General features: G+C 39.4%; 2 protein-coding genes across 2 annotated transcripts; one reads left to right on the forward strand and one right to left on the reverse strand.

Moving 5' to 3' along the window:
• The first annotated feature begins 773 nt into the window (after positions 1 to 773).
• Positions 774 to 5,057, forward strand: LOC130748049 (uncharacterized). Its single transcript, XM_057601134.1, has 4 exons — positions 774 to 1,152; positions 1,716 to 2,702; positions 3,948 to 3,995; positions 4,252 to 5,057. The coding sequence occupies exons 1-4, from the start codon at positions 958 to 960 to the stop codon at positions 4,636 to 4,638; spliced, it is 1,617 nt and encodes a 538-aa protein (XP_057457117.1). The 5' UTR covers positions 774 to 957; the 3' UTR covers positions 4,639 to 5,057.
• Positions 5,058 to 6,018: 961 nt separating this feature from the next.
• On the reverse strand, positions 6,019 to 18,197 carry LOC130748050 (magnesium transporter MRS2-11, chloroplastic). The gene is made up of 14 exons (XM_057601135.1): positions 17,541 to 18,197; positions 17,390 to 17,462; positions 16,973 to 17,043; positions 16,355 to 16,440; positions 16,164 to 16,254; positions 15,213 to 15,281; positions 9,251 to 9,331; positions 8,983 to 9,148; positions 8,835 to 8,880; positions 8,116 to 8,196; positions 7,728 to 7,810; positions 7,178 to 7,221; positions 6,944 to 7,055; positions 6,019 to 6,452 (listed from the first exon to the last, which is right to left on the reverse strand). Exons 1-13 carry the CDS (start codon positions 17,931 to 17,933, stop codon positions 6,960 to 6,962), a joined length of 1,380 nt encoding a protein of 459 aa, XP_057457118.1. The 5' UTR covers positions 17,934 to 18,197; the 3' UTR covers positions 6,019 to 6,452; positions 6,944 to 6,959.
• Between the last annotated feature and the right edge of the window lie 1,681 nt (positions 18,198 to 19,878).

Genomic DNA, 19,878 nt, shown 5'->3' on the forward strand with positions numbered 1-19,878 from the left:
CACAATGGCACAACTAGTTGGTTGTGGTTGTGGGATGAGGCCATCAATGGTGGTGGTTGTTGCGTCGTGGTATGGGGTCGACAATGGTTTTGGTTTGGGAAAAAATGGGTCTTTAAGTGGATGGTTTATAGAGGTTTGGAGTCTGTTGGGTATGACTTGTAAAAAAATTACCTAGGGTTTTAGGGAGAAAAGGGCATTGGAGAAATGGTAGAGAGGGAGTGAGGGAGAAGGGGCAGTGTGAGGAAAAGGTGGCGGTGATAAGTGTCATTTTTACGTGATTTTCAATATCATTTAGGCATTTATCTGCTTAAGTGCTCCGATTACATATCACTTTATTCCTCAGCTGAGTAAATGTTTAGACTTAGGTTAGATTTATGTTAACTTTAAGTGTAATCCCTAAATTTTGTGTATGAATGAAGTTTGAAGAGAAACCATGAAGATCCAACTGAAAAGGAGGAAACAAAAGCTGGGATGAAGGAAAGTTCTCTATGGAGGTTCAAAGGAAGGAAAGACAATTGGATCTCGCTTCAGCCAAACTTGAGCGAGCATAAAACATAAAGTAAAATCTTTAAGGTTCGCTTAAGAGACCTGAATCTATTGAAGAAATGATTTCTTTGTGATCCATCTATTGAGATAACTTATTCGACTTGGATGCGGTAAAAATAAAATAAAATAATTATTTGACTGCTCAAACAGTTACTTTTAAGTTTTAACCATTGGAACCAATCGGTAATGTTTACTATTCTCAAACAAAGATTTATCTTTCATTTACGTGTGTTTTCCCGGCAACACCCACACAAAAACCCTAATTTCGTTTCAGTTTTCACCGTTGCCTGAGTTCAAGGGTTTCTGCTACCTCTTCGTCAAATCGATTCACCATCGTTGAAACCTTCAATTTCTCTCACTGCATCGATATCAACAGTTCGTGATTTGTGAACTGTGGTGGTTTGTCCCTCAATGGCGGAAGACCGCAACCGCAATGAGGCGAGTGACTACAGTTCGGAGGACGAAGGCACCGAGGATTACAGGCGTGGAGGGTACCATGCGGTTCGGATTGGGGACGCTTTCAAGAATGGGTGCTACGTGATCCAGAGCAAGCTCGGTTGGGGTCATTTTTCCACTGTCTGGCTCGCTTGGGATACTCAGAAATCGGTTAGTGCCCTCGTGTTTTTTTCCTCATGAAACTGTTGGGAAATACTAAAAATCTATGCTTTTTACCTTTCATGAGTAGTTTAATGTTTTGGGTCAGGGAAAAGATAGTATCTTGTGAGCTATTTTACATGTTGGTAGAAAATTTTGATTAAAGTATATGATTTTCTTCACTTTTATCATCCTTTTTTAGTTTGGAACAAATAATAGAACTTGTCTTAACCGAACCATCCAAACTCGAAACACTTATTAACAAATTTTGCAAGTAGTTAGTCACACATAGTGTATGTTTGTATTTCGGTTGAACTGCGGTTCCACGTTTGAGTCAATGTGTCAAAGTCTTGCTTATCCGTTAATGCGTTGGGATTTGTGTTTTCCGGTTTCGGTGGCACGTGCTTTTTGTTGCCTTGTTGCTCTTTATGTTTTGCTATTATGTGTCATATGATGGTAATTCACTTAATGGCTGTGTTATTCTTTTTATCTTTGAAAGCTAGCTGATGACACACATGTTGTGGTCTTTCATTTGGAACTCTACTGATGAGGGGGGAAATTATTTGTTTTTGCAGCGATATGTTGCTTTGAAAATTCAGAAAAGTGCTCAGCACTACACTGAAGCAGCGATGGATGAAATAAAGATTCTTAAACAACTTGCTGAGGGGGATCTAGATGATAAGAAATGTGTTGTAAAGCTTTTGGATCACTTTAAGCATTCAGGGCCTAATGGCCAGCATGTTTGTATGGTTTTTGAATTCCTTGGTGATAATCTCCTCACACTTATAAAGTATAGTGATTATAGAGGGATTCCACTTCCAATGGTCAAAGAAATTTGTTTCCATGTTTTGGTGGGTTTGGACTACCTGCATCGTGAGCTTTCTGTGATACACACCGACTTGAAGCCAGAGAATGTCTTGCTTCTGTCTCCAATAGATCCATCTAAGGATCCTAGAAAATCAGGTGTTCCACTTGTCCTTCCAAACACCAAGGACAAGACCTTGTCCAGGAATGGGACCATAAAAGATGAAAAAAGTTTGAATGGAGATCTGACCAAAAACCAGAAAAAGAAAATGCGGAAAAAAAAGGCTAAAAAAGTAGCTCAGGGTGGTGTTGTGAAGGAAAATTCTGAGGAAGCAGAGGAGGACTCTAAAGCACCTCAGCAAGATGATTGTAGTATTGATTCGAAAGTAAGTCTAGAATCTAGTGAAAATAAACCTAATAGTCCAGTGAGTAAAGATGAATCAAAAAAGACTTGTGAAACTAAGGATGTTCCACAAGGAAGTCAGGGTCATAGGAGAGCTAGCCGCTCTACCAGAAAGAAGTTGCTTGCAGATGTTGATCTTAAGTGCAAGCTGGTTGATTTTGGTAATGCTTGCTGGACATATAAACAATTCACTAATGATATTCAGACAAGGCAGTATAGATGTCCTGAGGTTCTTCTTGGATCTAAGTACTCAACTCCAGCAGATCTATGGTCCTTTGCTTGCATTTGCTTTGAGCTTGCCACTGGTGATGTTCTTTTTGATCCTCATAGCGGTGACAACTATGAGAGGGATGAGGTAAGTGCACCTATTTTGGACTTCAAAATAAGTGTTCGACTTGACTTTTGTCTATCATTATCTAATGCTTGCTGTTAATATTAATATTTTTCTTATTTTTGCTTTAATAACTCTCTTGTCTTCAAAAAAAATCTGAAGAGAGTAGAAGTTGTAAAAACTGTGTGATTGGTTGTTAATTGTTATTTAATTCTACAATTTAATTGTTTATCTTTTCATACTACAAGAGTTGCATCTTCATTCATGAATACTTCTTCTGGTTTTGTCAAGTAAATAAGTGTTTAAATTTCTTTTACGTATCTTGCTAGCTATTTATATATGCGCAGCCACTTCCATTTTATCATTGCTTCAGTGCTATACTTTTTACTGTCTGGGTGAATAATTACATCTTTTGTTGATTTTTTTCTGTTTATATCTGCCATCTTGGTCATTTGCATTGTATTTTGAGATTAAGGAAAGTTTAGTGTGAATATTGCCCTATTAAAATTCCTGTTGTACTAATATGCTTTAAAGGTGGGTTTAAGGTTGTTAGCTCGGCAACATTTGGGGCCCCAATAGTTTGGTTAAAAAGGACATATTTTCCATCTAAATATTTTAAGTTCTGGTCAGCTTTGTTTCTGAAGGTTAAAATAGAGGTGTACTTCTCAATCTGTAATTATGCTACCAGACCACTCATTGGACATATCAATTCTCTAGTATTTTAGATTCAATTATCCGCTAAATTATGGCTTTGGTCTAAAGATGTTGCAGTCTTTTCAACTTTTTGAATATATTTGTTGTTTATTCTGTTAGTGATCTTACAATTGAAGCTTTACTATTCTTCTTTGGCGCTTAGCAAAAGCTTTTAAAGTTCAAATCTCTAGGAAGCAAAATAACTTTTCTACATTTAGGCAATTTCTCTGGTTCTCATCTAAAAATGGAGGGATTTCATACCTTTTTACCTTTATTTGTCATGCTTTATTGCATAATGAACTTTTGTAATTTGCAATCTAGTCCTTTACATTTCAAATGATGGACTGAATGGTTCTAAACCCTCCCATTTTAAATGGGTACTGGAGCAACACCCTTGCGGCTCGAAGCCCTCATTTCATTAAAAATATTGTTTACTGTTGAATTTGTTTTTCTTGTCCATATCTACCGAGAATGCCATCATTTCCTGTTCTTTTGGGAATATATGATATACTGCTGCAGTTATTTGGACTTCAACTTCAATTTACCAATTATTTTGATCAGATTTTTACTCGACAGGATCATCTGGCATTGATGATGGAGCTTCTTGGAATGATGCCGCGCAAGGTAGGCATGTTAGGTGTTTTGTTGCTAAACATATAAGTTTGTTATTATTATTTTGCATCTTGTTATGCTCAAGAAAAGAATATTCAACTCAACATACATGCTGCTTAATTCTCCCTTATGTTATTCAGTTGCTCCACCGTAGACACTACTTTCATGATCTTATAGTATTTATATTTACTCCTTTTTTTTTACTGCAATCCATTTTAAACTGATTACTATCTTCCATCTGCAAAAATTGAGCAACTTTTTCCTTCAGATTGCACTTAGCGGCCGCTATTCCCGGGACTTTTTCAATAGATATGGTGATTTGAGGCACATTCGTCGGTTGCGTTTCTGGCCTCTTAATAAAGTGCTGATGGAGAAGTATGAATTCAGTGAGCAAGATGCAAAAGACATGGCTGACTTCCTTCTTCCACTACTTGATTTTGTCCCTGAGAAGAGACCAACAGCTGCTCAATGCCTCAGTCATCCATGGATGAGTGCAGGTCCTCGAACTCTTGAGCCCTCATTGCCTAATATACACCCTGATGCTATTGACAAGGAAATGTCTGAAAAGGTGAAGAGGGAAAAGGCTGAGCATGAGGCTGTGGAAGTTGGTATGGGGAACATAGTCATTGATGGAACCCCAAAGGCATCAGAATAGACGCAAATTGGTGTGTCTGGGTTGTGTATGCAACCTGATTTTGTTTATATGATAAGCCTTGATGGTCTTTTGAGCTTTGGTAGTCTCGAACTGTCTTATTAAGCCTTATGTGCACTATGGTTCATACTTGAGGTTGTGATTTGAGAAGCCCATCACAGGGTCAGGGAAGCTTGGATGCCTGCTATAAACAGAGCAGAATCTCCAAAAGATTGCTTCCTTCATTTCAATCAGAAAGTGCACTGATTCATAGCCACGAGGATTTTCCCCTGGAGAGTTTTTGATTAGTTGTTCATCTTGCTACTTTTAGGGGGTTTGAACTGTACATTTTAATGAGTTTATTTTTTTGTGTCTATAACAGATTTGTTGCAGACTTTACATTGTTTTGTTTCCTAGTTTTGGTATTTCATTAGTATTTCGCATTTGGAATTTTACTTTGACCTAGAACTTAACTTAGGCTTCATTATATATACTCATATTTTATGTTTCCCTAATCATAGTTTCTAGGTTTCTTTCTACGCGGTAACATATAAATGCAGGTGGTTGTGGAGATCAAATATTCCGATACCCATTTATAACTGATGCTATTTACCTTATGCACGTCAAATGATTAGTCTATTCGAAGAAAAAATTGGTAGATTTTAGAATATGTGGGAACTGACCAAACTGGATCAAAACCGGTGATAAGAGATAATGTATTCATAATAAAAGGTATTTTTTTGGGTAGATATAAAAGGTATTTTTTTTATAGGTGTTGTTATCCCGTGATGAAATTATTTATCGAATTACAATTTTAAAATTGGCTCATACATTCATGACCTTCTTTTTTATAAAGATAATACATTTATGACCTTTAAAATGCTTTGTAATAAAACACTTTTAACTAGATTTATTACCTTTTAAATAAATTTTAATAAAACAAACCTTTAAATAGATCCCAGTTGATATCTTTCAACATCTCAAGTAAGTAGCTGTAGGTAGGTGTTAAATAAATTTGACAATAGTAAAAAGATGTCTATGATTTGTAGAGAGGTGCACGAAGCTGAAAAGCATGCTGCAAATAAAAGTTATTTGATTTTGACTGAATCTGGATATGCAAACCAAATGCAGCACATTTTTGGAAGCACATGATGCTGTGCACATTCAGGCTACCAAAGAACCAAGGTGCTATCTCTTTTACTCTTCTTTTTAACCTTTCACCAAAAATTTAGAGTAAGCATACAATTCAAAACATGGTAACTTTACAAGCTACACTTTGACCTTTTCCGCAGAAGTGATTACATGACTTCCAATGACAACTAAACATAAGATTAATTCGTGTTTAGAGAAAATGTCTCAGAATTACTTTTTAGCTTCGCACCAAGTTTCGGTACACACCATTAGTAGGCTTAAGCAGATAATAAAAGGAGCCAGATACGTGTTCATTGTTTTTGTGGGTGGAAGTGTTTACTGATTTCAGACATACATTATCACCCTAAATATTAGTTTGGTAATATTATACCACAAACAAAAATGTTTATTGCTATCTGCATTGAATTACCTACTTTAAGCATTGCTTATGTATATTGTATCTTTGACCCTATAATTAGCACACACAAACGCCCACAAAAGAATACAACCAAATGTGGAATCTCATGATAGCTAATAATCTATCATGACTATCATATGAACTCATGAAGCAATAAAGAATTGTCTACCACCCTCAAATAATGTGAGTAATATGATGCATACTTCCGAACTCAATTTTGGATGATTAATCCTCATCGACAATCACTGCAGCTGTTGGGTGCTTGCTTTACTTCATAATTTAACATCCCCTGAAAATGATTCAGATTTCCTTCAGCCTTCAGGTTCGGACTTTAACACGGAATCATGGTTATAATATAATGATCACTATACCTTGGAAGATCATTAGAAGCCTTGAAAATACTTTAAATGTCTTTTAGGTTAAAGATGCTGGGCTCGTTTGTTTCCGCTTAAAAATTAGTGATTTTAGAGTTGAATAAAAAATCAGAAATTAACTTAGGTTTGTTCACAAATATAAAAATTGATTTTCACTTTAAAAGTTACTAGAAGTAACTAGATTATTCCAAAAGCTACTAGAAATAACATAAAGAAAGGGTATACATACAGTCCAATAAATACATAAGTGATTATTTTTTGAAAATAAATGATTAATTCACAAAGCAGAGAAAAACAGGTCCATTATATTGGTGATGTCATAACAATAAATTCACATCTCTGCCTCATACTAATAATCTCGGAAGAAAAAAATGGTGTGAAACAGGTTAAAAGGTAATAAAATTACCTAATTTGAAGTTTCATCAGAAGATTTTCCTTGCCCTGAGGTAGGAATACATAAGAAAAAAAGCAATTATACCACCAATAATTATCCCAGCGGTTGTCAGCCAAAATGCAAGCTGCATAAAACCCACAAAGTGCGGTTATTTTAACAAGAGAAAATAACAGTTTCGCAACAACTTCCAATAAGAATCAAGAAATTCATGCATGGAATAAGATTTGAGACAGTGAAGTCATATACCACTTGCTCCTCAAGATAGGACTTCAGGTTCATGCCAAATATACCTGAAATCATGAAAATATTTATCGATAAGTAAGGTAAGGACATAATGCTCTCTCACATAATAGATCAGCCAATCGCATGCTTTAGACGTAATTATTCATGCTATATAACCAAAAGTTCTTATGTAATTTCCTATTCAAGATCAAATTGAGCACCTCCAGATTCAAAATCCTGGAAGTCCTATAAGGAGAAGTATTTAAACAAAGCAAAATTCTGCAATGATCATGATGCAAATTTATGTAACAACTAACAAATTAATATCTACCTACATGGTTAAATGATACAGTGTCATGTTTGTATTGGCAAACTTCAAAACTAAATGATATAAAATAAATAAATAATTAAGTGATGGGTGCAGAATAGGTTGTTTTAATGCCATCCAAAACTTCAACAAAATTTAATTAATCAAGTTTGAGTTCACTTCTGGTATGTGAAATTGATTTCTCTACTAATGGGCGGTTTTCTAGGAACCACTGTGCTGTATCAAATAATCACAGAAAATAGGTACCTGCTACGAGGGCACCAACTGCCACACAGAATGTTCCAACCTGAAGAAGCAGTTCCACTCTGCTAACCTCAAGCCTTCGTGAGCTGTTGAATGGAATAAAATTTATTAGAACAAATAAGGTTAGTAATGACAGATATAATTGACGGCAACAAATTCCTTTTCTTGAACCGAGTTTAAAGCTAAGTAATCTATGGTGTCTGACTATATGCATGACGGAATGTTGATGGTTCTTAATTACAACAGCACTAAACTTCCTAACATTAAATTATGTAATCTTTCAAACCTTTCAAGGTAGTAATTAACAATCAGTTGATACAAGTCTACCCCCCACCACCACCACCACAAAGAGAGAGAGAGAGAGAGAGAGAGAGAGAGAAGATATTCAAACCTCAAACTGACACCTATAGAATCTTCCATTTCCCTGGCAGAATCAAGAAGTCTTTCAGCTTGACCATGACAAGATTCACATCTGCAATTTTATACATAAAAATCAACTTTGAGGATGAAATCAATAGAAATGTTAAACTTACAAAGGAAAGTAATTAGCATTTGCCAGAGTTCTCAACTAATAGTGGAGTTTGAACTTTGAACGCTTTATGAGAGTAGCTTCTTAGTTCTAATGCATATTCCTTTCAGATACTGTAACATGGTTTAGAGAGCTTTCTGGATATCTGTGGGGTTGTAACATTGATGGATAATTATTAGTGCCGGTCAGTGTGTCAGTTAGTTACATAAAGAGGCTTATCTTTTGTTTTGGAAAAAGGATCTGTATTAGGAGAGAACCAAGTCTGTCGAATATGTGGTTGTATATCTTGTATCAACAATTTTTCTTGTAAATAAACACATTTTCTTCCTATATTCTGATCCAATTCCTATCAAATCAAACATGTACTTCTCGTGTATGGACATTAATTATAAGTTAAACTTCTGATTCTTGGTTTCAACTTGTTTCCAGTTTCCATCATCTTAAACTCAGACAAAACAAAGATCATGAAGGCATGTAATAGTGCTGCATGGCGTACTACTACTCCAAATACCATATATAAATCCTCAATGCATGAAAAATCAATTATGAAATATAATGCACAAATTAGGAATGAGACTAACCTTTGAAGATAATTTTCCAGAAGCATCTCAATTTCCTCCTCCTCCGCTACATATCATGAGAAAAGCAAAGTAGAAGTTGTGTTATAAGTGCAGAATGCAAATATCTATATTGATGTCAACACAAAACAGAATCCTTTGAACAGCTTACCCTCAGCAATCTGCTTTTCTGAGGGCAGTGAGCATTCCACATTATGGTTTCCTCTATTAAGTATGCAGTTTCTTCCCATGATACATATCCGGCGTATTTCATCGGGGTCCTCCAGAAGGTCAAGCAGCATCTGTCTGAGTGATCCTGCCTTAGAACCTAACTCAACCTAGCAGTTGGCAGGAAGCAAATAAAAAACTAATTTTCTCCCACAACCCCTGATTAGTTGATGATTACTGAAGATTGGTAAAAAAAAAGTTAGACAAAATACCAAAGTTTGTTTGCTAGTACGAAGTTGCTCCAATATATCGCCAGTTATCCGATTTGGCAAGGCCTCAAGAAGAGCTTGAACCTAGGACCAAGGGAGGGAAGAGAAGATGGAGAGAGAAACTAGTTATTCCAATCAGGGGATGAATCCAGAGACAGAGAAAAGTGCAAACTTTTAATCTGTTAAGAACTTAGAAGGCAAAAAATCAATCTACTCAATATTTTAATAAGGAAGTTTGTGCTTGTAAGCATATAGCCATATACTGATGAGAACCAAAATACAGAAATAGAGAACAAAGTATGAGAATAAGGAAACACTTTGATTAATACTGAAATAGAAGAAACAGAAATGCAATAGCTACTGCTATTGCCCCAGAGTAAGACTCCTGTAGAAGAAGAGACTCTCTTCACTCTACTCTTAACAACCTATTTCTCATCATAGTCCTTCTCATTCTAACAGAAAGCTTATATGAGAATCTCCACTCAGCCTTACGCACCTCTCACACCCTTCCTACCCGCAAAGGCCGTAACTAACTTGTGCCAGCTCACCCTCCTAAGATTCCCCTCTCTTATTCTTTCTCACATATACTTTCCATCCTTTGGGCCTGGTCTCATTGGCTGTGGCCCCACCCTCACTAAGAGCTCTATCAATTCCACCGGCTTGAGGAACAACCTTGTCCTCAAGGTTGAAGGCGGGAAACTGATTTAAAATAGTCAACTCATCTTCCCAAGTGGCTTCATCTGCAGACTTGCCATTCCACTGAACGAGATATTGCTTCACAGTTTCCCCTTGTTGTTGGATGGTGCGGGCAGCGAGCACCGTGCTGGGTTCCACTGATGGTGGCAATTCTCCCGCAAGGCCCTCTGGAAGTTCTTTCTCAACCTGATAATTCCCGATTGCTTTCTTTAGAAGAGACACATGAAACACGGGATGGATGCGAGATGTTTGGGGAAGGCGAAGCTTGTAAGCCACAGCTCCTATGCGCTCAAGCACTTCAAAAGGGCCATAATACCGTGGGGATAGCTTTGGGTTGATGCGTTGTGCCACAGATTGTTGGCGGTGGGGTCGAAGTTTCACAAAGACCCACTCACCCACGTCGAAGTGCTTCTCTGTGCGCTTCTTATCAGCCTGAGATTTCATATATCCTTGAGCTCGAAGGAGGTGACTTTTCAATTGACGCAGTGCCTCATCTCTGTCCAACAGCTCTCGAGCTACAGCTTCCACTTTCGTTTCCCCAACAGTAAAACGGAGCAAGGTGGGAGGGGCACGACCATAGACTACCTCGAAAGGAGTCACTCCCGTGGACGCATGGTAGGTGGTATTGTACCAATACTCCGCCCAGGGTAGCCAGTAGAGCCATGTGCGCGGTTGGTCCGCAATGAAACAACGAAGATACGTCTCTAAGCAACGATTAATGACTTCAGTTTGTCCATCCGTCTCAGGATGGTACGCGGTACTCATAGTCAGATGTGTCCCTTGTAACTTAAAAAGCTCAACCCAGAAGTTGCTGACAAAGATGGGGTCCCGGTCGCTTACTATGGATCGAGGAACTCCATGTAAACGCACGACCTCTTTGGCAAAAGCTTCTGCCACACCTCTGGCAGAGAAAGGGTGGCGCAAAGGAATGAAATGTGCATACTTGGACAGTCGATCAACCACCACAAACACTGTATCAGTTCCTCTGACCTTGGGCAAACCTGTTATGAAATCCATGGAAAGCTCATCCCATATCTTCTCCGGAATTGGTAGCGGTTGGAGCAGACCCCCTGGTGAGGTAGCTAAGTATTTTTGCCTTTGACACACATCACAGGCCTTGACAAACTGTTGAACCCTCCCCTTCATGCCAATCCAATACATATTTGCAGCAATCCTGCGATATGTGCGGTAGAAACCCGAATGCCCACCCTGCGGTGTGGCATGAAATTCGCTGAGGAGTTGAGGGATCCAGCGAGATGAAGCAGAGATTACAAGGCGATTTTCATAATACAAAACCCCCTGATCATAAGTATAGCCAGGTTTACTGGAAGGATCCAATTGTATCGCAGCAATGATCGAGGCCAACTTAGCATCTTGATGGGCCTCTTGAACCAATTCTTTGCCTTCTGACCATTGAGGATAGGAGACAATGGACTGGAATTCACCGTCTTCAAATCTACGAGACAAAGCATCTGCTCCCTTATTCGTTGGGCCGGGTTTGTACACAATGTCAAAACGATATCCTAGGAGCTTGGCGGCCCAATTCTGCTGGTCTACGGTTGTGATTCTTTGGTGGAGCAATTGGCGTAGACTCTTTTGATCAGTATATACAGTAAACTGTCTCCCCAACAAATATGGTCGCCAATGTTGCACTGCTAGAACGATGGCCATCAATTATTTCTCATAAGCAGATTTGGACAGATTGCGAGCACTCAAGGCTTTACTAAAGTAGGCTATGGGTCTGCCTTGCTGGAGAAGTATGGCTCCTACCCCATTCCCGGAAGCATCACTCTCTATAGTGAAAGGTTGAGAGAAATTTGGTAATGCAAGTACAGGTTCAGTCACCATTCGTGCTTTGAGTGTGTCAAATGCCTGCTGAGCTTGTGAAGTCCATTTGAAACCTTCTTTTTTTGTAAGTTCAGTCAGTGGCCTAGCGATCTTACCATAATCTCGCACAAACTTGCGATAGTATCCAGTCAACCCGAGAAAACCACGTACCCCTTTTACATTCTTAGGTACTGGCCATGAGGTGATGCTTTGCACCTTGCTAGGGTCCATTGCCACTCCCTCCTGTGAAACCACATGACCCAGATACTCTACAGAATTCTGGGCAAAAGTGCACTTTTTACGATTCGCCACCAAACGCTGTGCACGTAGTCTCTCAAATACCATGGTCAAATGTTGCAAGTGCAGATCCCAATCTGAGCTGTACACGAGGATGTCATCGAAGAAAACAAGTACACTCCGACGCAAAAGGTCACGGAAGACTTCATTCATCAACGCTTGAAAGGTGGAAGGGGCATTCATCAAACCGAAGGGCATCACAAGGTATTCATAGTGCCCTTCGTGGGTACGGAATGCAGTTTTGTGTACATCTTCCTCTTTCACCAACACTTGGTGATAACCCGACTTGAGGTCAAGCTTGGAGAAGTAGCGAGCCCCATGAAGTTCATCCAATAACTCGTCTATCACTGGAATTGGGAATTTGTCAGGGATCGTTGCCTTGTTCAACTCGCGGTAGTCCACACACATGCGCCATGACCCATCCTTTTTCTTCACTAAGATGACGGGGCTGGAGAAGGCGCTTTGACTGTGTCTAATGATTCCTGATTTCAACATGTCCCTGACTTGTTTTTCTATCTCGTCCTTATGGTGATGGGAGTACCTGTATGGCCTCACATTCACCGGCCCTTGTCCTGCTACAAGATTAATCTGGTGATCTTTCTGCCGCCTTGGAGGTAATCCCATGGTCTCCATAAAAATGTCCTCGAAACGACTGAGGAGTGATTCCAACTGATGAAGCTGTTTCTCAGAGAGTCCTGAAACTTCTTTGGTGTTCTTAGTAGTATGCGCTGCTTGCAGCTCTTTGCTCTCACCTTCGTGCTCCTCACTTTGGCCAAAAATGCTCTGCAAAGCCCACTGTTTATGCTGTATTCCCTTCTGTCCTTGCAAAAAGAACCACTTCCCAGCAAGCTGAAATTTCATGGTTTGTCTCCCCCAATTGACTAGCATGTCTCCAAGGGTAATCAGCCACGTTACTCCCAAAACCAAGTCAATACCATCCAAATCAAATAGGATTGTCTCTACCGTGGTTGTGTAATCACCAATTTCCACTCCCACATGTTCAACCTTACCGCTGGCCATCACCTTGCTTCCATCTCCCAACAGAATTCGCATCTCTGGTGTAGCTTGAATTTCCCACCCCATCGCTGTTGCTACTCGTTTGGACAAGAAATTGTGCGTTGCCCCGCTATCAACCAAGATGAGGATTGGAACGCCCTGGACTGTTCCCTGCAGCTTCATCGTGTGGGCTTGAAGTGGCTCGGCTCCCAATTTCATGATGCTTAGCTCACCGTCCACAGCCGCCGCGTCGTCCTCTTCTGCTTCCAGCGACATATTCCCCTCTTCTCCTCCGTCGTCTCCTTCCTCTATCAACATGATGCGGAGCTGCTTGTCGGGGCACTGGTGAAGTGGGTGGTACTTGCCGCCGCATTTGAAGCAGAGCCCCTTCTGACGCCGGTCAAGGAGCTCTTGATATGGCAGATGCCTTATCCCTTTGTCGCGATGGGTGGGACGCTTGTCTTCACGTCGATCTCCTTTGTCATCTCGGTTCTTCACCATTACCCAACCTTGGGTTGAGTCACGACCCGCTAGAACTGGGCCTGATGCTGTTTGGTGGGCCGGTCGGTTATATGACCCCGATCCATATCCATATCGTGGGCCTCCGTTTTTTGACCCGGTTGAGCTGCGACCCGCTCCGTGGAGCTCTGTCTCTATTGCCCGAGCTAGAGGAATCAATCATGAACGAGGTAGCGTCGTCAGAGCCCGCATACTGCGAACCCGTGCTCGAATGTCCTCACGCAACCCATGGATGAAGTACCCAAAGTACTGTTCATCGGGCAGATTTGGCGTCTGCGAGAGCAAACGCTCGAAATCAACCACATAATCGTCAACGGTCCCCTGTTGCTGGAGATCCGAGAGCTGTTCGAAGACGTCACCCTTGTTGGCGGTGCCATAGCGCTCCAACAACTCGTTGGTGAGTCGTTCCCAGGTTAATCCGGGGTCCAAGTGCAGCAAAGAGTTGAAATAATGGATCGTGGATCCTTCCATGCATAAGTGAGCCAAGTTCACCTTGACTTCTGGGCTTGTACCCATGACATGGAAGTAGACCTCAGCACGGCAATCCAACCCGCCGGGTCTTCTCCATTGAAAAGAGGAAGCTCTACCTTCTTGGCAGACTTGCGGAATTCATCCAACTGTCCTCCATCGAGCTTAGTCCAACCAGATACACCAGATGGACTTCCCTTCTCGGCTCCAGATCTTGCTGGTGTGTCTAGATTTCGCACACTCCCCGAATCATCTTGCTCCTGAGTCTGCTTGGATAATTTCTGGGTTAAAAGATCAATCAAGCGAGCCTGATTGTTCTCCGCTTGCTCCTGCATAGTGACAAGAGTTGATCGGAGATTTGCCACTTCAGTTTCCAGTGCTGCTACCTTCGCTTCCATCTTCTTCGCTGGTGGCATTCGTTGTCAGATTCAACGAAGATGAACGCTGGCTTCCGTCTCGTAAATGATCCGGTAGGTCGGACCAATTTGATGAGAACCAAAATACAGAAATAGAGAACAAGGTATGAGAATAAGGAAACACTTTGATTAATACTGAAATAGAAGAAACAGAAATGCAATAGCTACTGCTATTGCCCCAGAGTAAGACTCCTGTAGAAGAAGAGACTCTCTTCACTCTACTCTTAACAACCTATTTCTCATCATAGTCCTTCTCATTCTAACAGAAAGCTTATATGAGAATCTCCACTCAGCCTTACGCACCTCTCACACCCTTCCTACCCGCAAAGGCCGTAACTAACTTGTGCCAGCTCACCCTCCTAAGATTCCCCTCTCTTATTCTTTCTCACATATACTTTCCATCCTTTGGGCCTGGTCTCATTGGCTGTGGCCCCACCCTCACTAAGAGCTCTATCATATACTATGCGAGAAATATCTCAAAGTGCCATGGAATGCACTTAATGATACTTTTAAGACCTCATAGAATGGCAGGAACACATCACACATGAAAAAACAGATAAAGCCCAGAAATTTCTACCAGTTTTTGTTCACATGGAGGTTTAGAAATAACTACTTATCAAAACCATAAACAAAAATGTACACATCTGCAATTACAGAAGCAACAAGCATTATGTACGTGTGCGCACCCGACACACACAAAGAAACAACAAATCATATTCAGTTACTCACTGTGTTTCCATACTCACACGAGGTTCTAAGCGCACCAGTCTCTGCTCCAAGCGTTGTATTCTTGAAAGCAATGCTGCTTCAACAACCTGAAAGTTCCACCAAGTTGAACCAATTATCCCAAAAGCATAAGCTGTTGGGTATATGACACATGAATCATGATGGTTTTATATTATATTTCTAACACGCCCCATCACGCAAAAGCCCACTTGGGCTTGAAGCGTGGACAATGCACAAACCCACATATCATGTGCTTAAGTTCAACATTTTATTAGAATAATGGGGGCAACAGGGTCGAACTCTAGACCACTTGGTCACAAACGCTCTGATAGTGTGTCATGAACCAATTATTCCAAAAGCTTAAGTTGTTGGGAAATGACACATGATGGTTTTATATTGTATTTCAACACAAATAACTAGGGGAAGACTAGCCTATGATGATAAGCCAAATGGATGATGACCCAACACTATACAAAATAAAAACAAAATTATATCCATGATAACCCACTTATCATATGCATGCTCATGTGAACAGGAATTTTCAAAATTCCTTTAGTTTTTTAAAGAGGGTATTTGCCACATGTAACAAGACCTAGACGGCTAGAACAATTACTTGGAAATAAACTCCCAAAACTTCAAAAAGTCATAGACCCAGATGGCTAGAAACCAATCATAAATAATACTATAAATTGTCTTAAATTACTCTAAGATAAGATTAAGATATTATCAGATATCTTTTCATTTTCTAGCACAAGTACATAACCATATTCAAACCAGATTATATTCCCCTTGCTTTGTCTCGTAGGATTGAAAATCACTTTGTTCTCTCAAAGACATAGCATAACATGAGTTGGGAAACATAGCATTGTTGCACAAGACTATGCCTGGAAGTGACTGCATCTTTATTCAGTTTTGTTTCACTCCTATTAAGTAATAAGCATGTTAAATGAAGAAGTAAATTCCAGACAGACCTCGAGTTCAAATGGCATTGATGGACCTCCATTGTTGTTCTTGGGGTTCAACCGAGGCAGCAGTGACTCTAGAAAAGCTTGCCCTCCTTTACTGGTAGAAGTTTGGTTTTAGTTTACTACTACTTTATCAAAGAAGTAACGACAGCGATGCATCCCATGATGCATGAATTAATTCAGAATTAAAAAAATACCGATTATAGTCAAATATAAGTACACAATCTTGCATTGCTATTGCTCGTAGTGAACCCAGATTTAGAAGTATAGCATACTCACGGACCTGTACAAGACAAAGAAATTGAATAAATATTAACTGATAAACACGACAGGTGATATAGATGTTGTATATTCCTCTTTACCACATACTGGGTAAACTTCACGAAACAAAAAGTGTGCATGTGTGAGTAGGGACTAGATTCAATTTTATGAGTGTTAATTCATTTTGAGGCTGAATTTTATAAACAGTGCAATATAGGAAGTAGTTTAAGAGCAACTTTTGGGTCAACCTTTGCAGTAGATTAATTAGACTCTTATTTCTTATGGACCTAGTCTTGTGTAGTTTTTGTCCTACCACTTTCAGTACATGGTTCTAGTTTTACATGTTACCTATTTTATATAAATCACACCTACATGGTGCTTTACTGAAATTTGGGGGGGATCAAGAACGATGATGATGAAAGCCAAGTTCAAATTCTATTTCTCAAAACAATACAATGAACCATTCCTATTTTCAGCATAATTATCTGGACTTATGTGCATTTATACTTATAATGAGATATTAAGAAATGATACAGGGAGAAAATAAATTGTACCAGTAAAGAAGGCATTGAATTTGTCAAAAACAATGACGGATCCACACTTCGTATGTCTCGTGGACGAAGACCTGAAAAATTAAAATACTCATCAAACTGCAAATGAAAAAAATAATATTCAATAATATAAATAGTTTAGCGTTGTTCAATAACGGAGGGTAACAATAAGTCAATAACATTACAAAACAAAACAATATTGATAATGGAAGACAAGTGACAACACAAAGCAAGTGCAATGGACAATCAATATACAATTGCTATGCAAAATTGCAAATTATATTTTAATAATTATGCCATAAACAACTGACAACTCCTTCTAAATTGAGCCCATTAAAGTGAAATAAGCACAAGCATAGATTATACATGACCGTGAAATATTGAGTGTTTATTCTCAATTCAGCATAGAATTTTACTTACCACTAGACTTCAATAATTGTCTCCTGTTGATTTTCCTGGTCGATACTGTCCCATTGGATTTCACTTCTACAACCTGCTCAATTCACATATATAATTTCAGAATTAAGATAAAATCAAAAAAAAAGGAAAAAAAGAGCTAAGAAGAACGAACTTCATAAACCGGTTCCCGAATCCCGAGAGAGAGCGAATCGCCGGAAGAAGTGGTTGCAATTCTCTGAGACTCAACACATTCACTTGCAGGAACGGTTGTTGAGGTCGGAACCTGACCATTAGCATCATCCGCCGCAGCTTCATCGGAGTCAGACGCTGCTGCGGTCTCGGCTTCTTCACTCCACTGCTTCTCCTCCGTGGATCTGCTGCCGATGCACTTCACCGGCTTCAGCAGCGGCGGAGATGCGACGAAGATCTTGCTCCGGCGGAGGAGGTTGAGGGAATCGAGGCATGGCGGTTCGAGGGAGCGGAATTCGGCGAGATCGGAGAAGAAGACGAAGTTGGCGCGCGGTTGAGAATGAAACTGCAGTAGGTGCGGCCAAGTTAACGCCATGTTATGGTAGTTAGTTGAGTTCAGTTGTTCAGTTACGGTGGCTGGATATGGTTACGGTTACGGTGGTCATGCATTGCATGCTGCCGTGAATGGAGGTAGTTGGAGAGCGTAACGATCAAACTCAAAACGAAACAGATGAATGATTTATCCAGATTAGTTTTTTATTATATTTTTTTTTGGCTCTTAAATACTGTAACAACATTTTTAATTTTCTTGTAATATACTGATGAATTTGAGCAGGGAATAGGGAAGAGGTGGATAAGCAGAAAAGGCAAAAAAGGGAAGTTTTAATATAAATGAATTATCAAAAAAAAGATCGTGTATATATTTCTTGGCGCATTCTGTATGTGTGGCTGAAAATCCGTCGACGAATGTCGATTCGAATGCGATTGATCTCTGATTTATCCTTTTTTTTTTGAAACAAGCTTTATCCATATTTAATTGGTTAAGTTTCAAAAAATGATTTAATTGGATAAGACTCATATTTATTCAATTACAGCATACATTTTGTGAGTTGATAATTGGACAATGGGCAAATTGTAATTATTACACTAATTCCTCCTCTATTTTTTAATAAGATATTAATCATTTTTTTATGCTTAACAACAAAGAGAAAAAGGAAAAACAACAAGAACAGAGAAGCCCCTACTGCCTAACAGTTACATAACCCAGAGAATCAGCCACAAGCAAATGCTCCATTCTAGGGGGATCCTGGAGGAGAAGAAAATCATGATCCTGACTTGCTCCCGCTTTCGCTAAGAAATCCGCGCAGGCATTCCCCTCACGCAAAACATGAGCTACCTGGACAGCCCAGTCATGCCGCAACGGATCAAGATACTACCAACCAACACACCTTCCACATGAAACTGGTGGGGAGGCTTTTGTATCAAGCCGACGGCCAATAAGAAATCTGAGAAACACTCAATCTGTCTATGCCCCAGGTTCCACGCAATTTCCAATCCATGATAAATTGCTAAGAGTTCCATATGCAGCACCATTCCCTGGGCACCACAACCAAGAAAACCGGTGATCCAAGCTCCATTAGAGTGGCGGAGACAACCTCCAAACCCTGAACGCAACAACACTCCAAGAGAGCTGCCATCACAATTGACAGCAATTGCAAGTGCCACCGGCGCAATCCAAGATATTAATCACTTTTAATATACGTACTAAGAATATTGCACTAATTTCTATTGAGGTTTATTATTATTACATTGATCTTCCTTAAAACTTTTTTATTATAATACTCATCACTCCACTCCTCCATGATTCTAAATGAAAAAGAAATGAAGAGATGTATGGCCTTTAGCCCTCACACGTAGAAAAAATAAATTAAGAGATGTCAATGTATTTTACAAACAGAAAAGAAGATTAGTATAATGGTGATAAATTTCAGTGAAAATGAAAGCAATTTCTCCTTCAAAATTGAGTAAGTGAATAAATTTACTTATATTGACACTCCATCCACGCACTTATCTATCATGCAATGGAAAGAAGAGAAAATTAGAGATATGGATAATGTGGTATAAAAATAAGAAAAATAAAAAGAGAGAATGAATGTTAATAAGATAGTCTAAAATTAAAAGTGTGAATGAATTATAACTCTTATTATATGAATTACTAAATATTCGGCCAACCTTAACTTATTCACACCTCATATTTTTCTACCTTATTTTCACTAAATTTTATTACATCTTTTTCTCATTTTCTATCCAACCATTTCTGTAATATTATAGTGGAGTGTGAAACACATTTTAAAAAAGGGTTAAAAACTATAATCGTCCCTGAACTTTGAGCGAGTTTTGAAAACCGTCCTTCGCCGGAAAATTATCTGAAAACCGTCCTCATACTTTTAAAAACAAATTTGACCCGTCCCTCCGGCCACCATAGGTCCGGCCGGAGCTTACGTGGCCGTCCACGTCATTAATGAGAGTCCGACGTGTAT

This window comes from Lotus japonicus, chromosome 3, assembly GCF_012489685.1.
Source record: "Lotus japonicus ecotype B-129 chromosome 3, LjGifu_v1.2".
Classification (NCBI taxonomy): Eukaryota; Viridiplantae; Streptophyta; class Magnoliopsida; order Fabales; family Fabaceae; genus Lotus; species Lotus japonicus.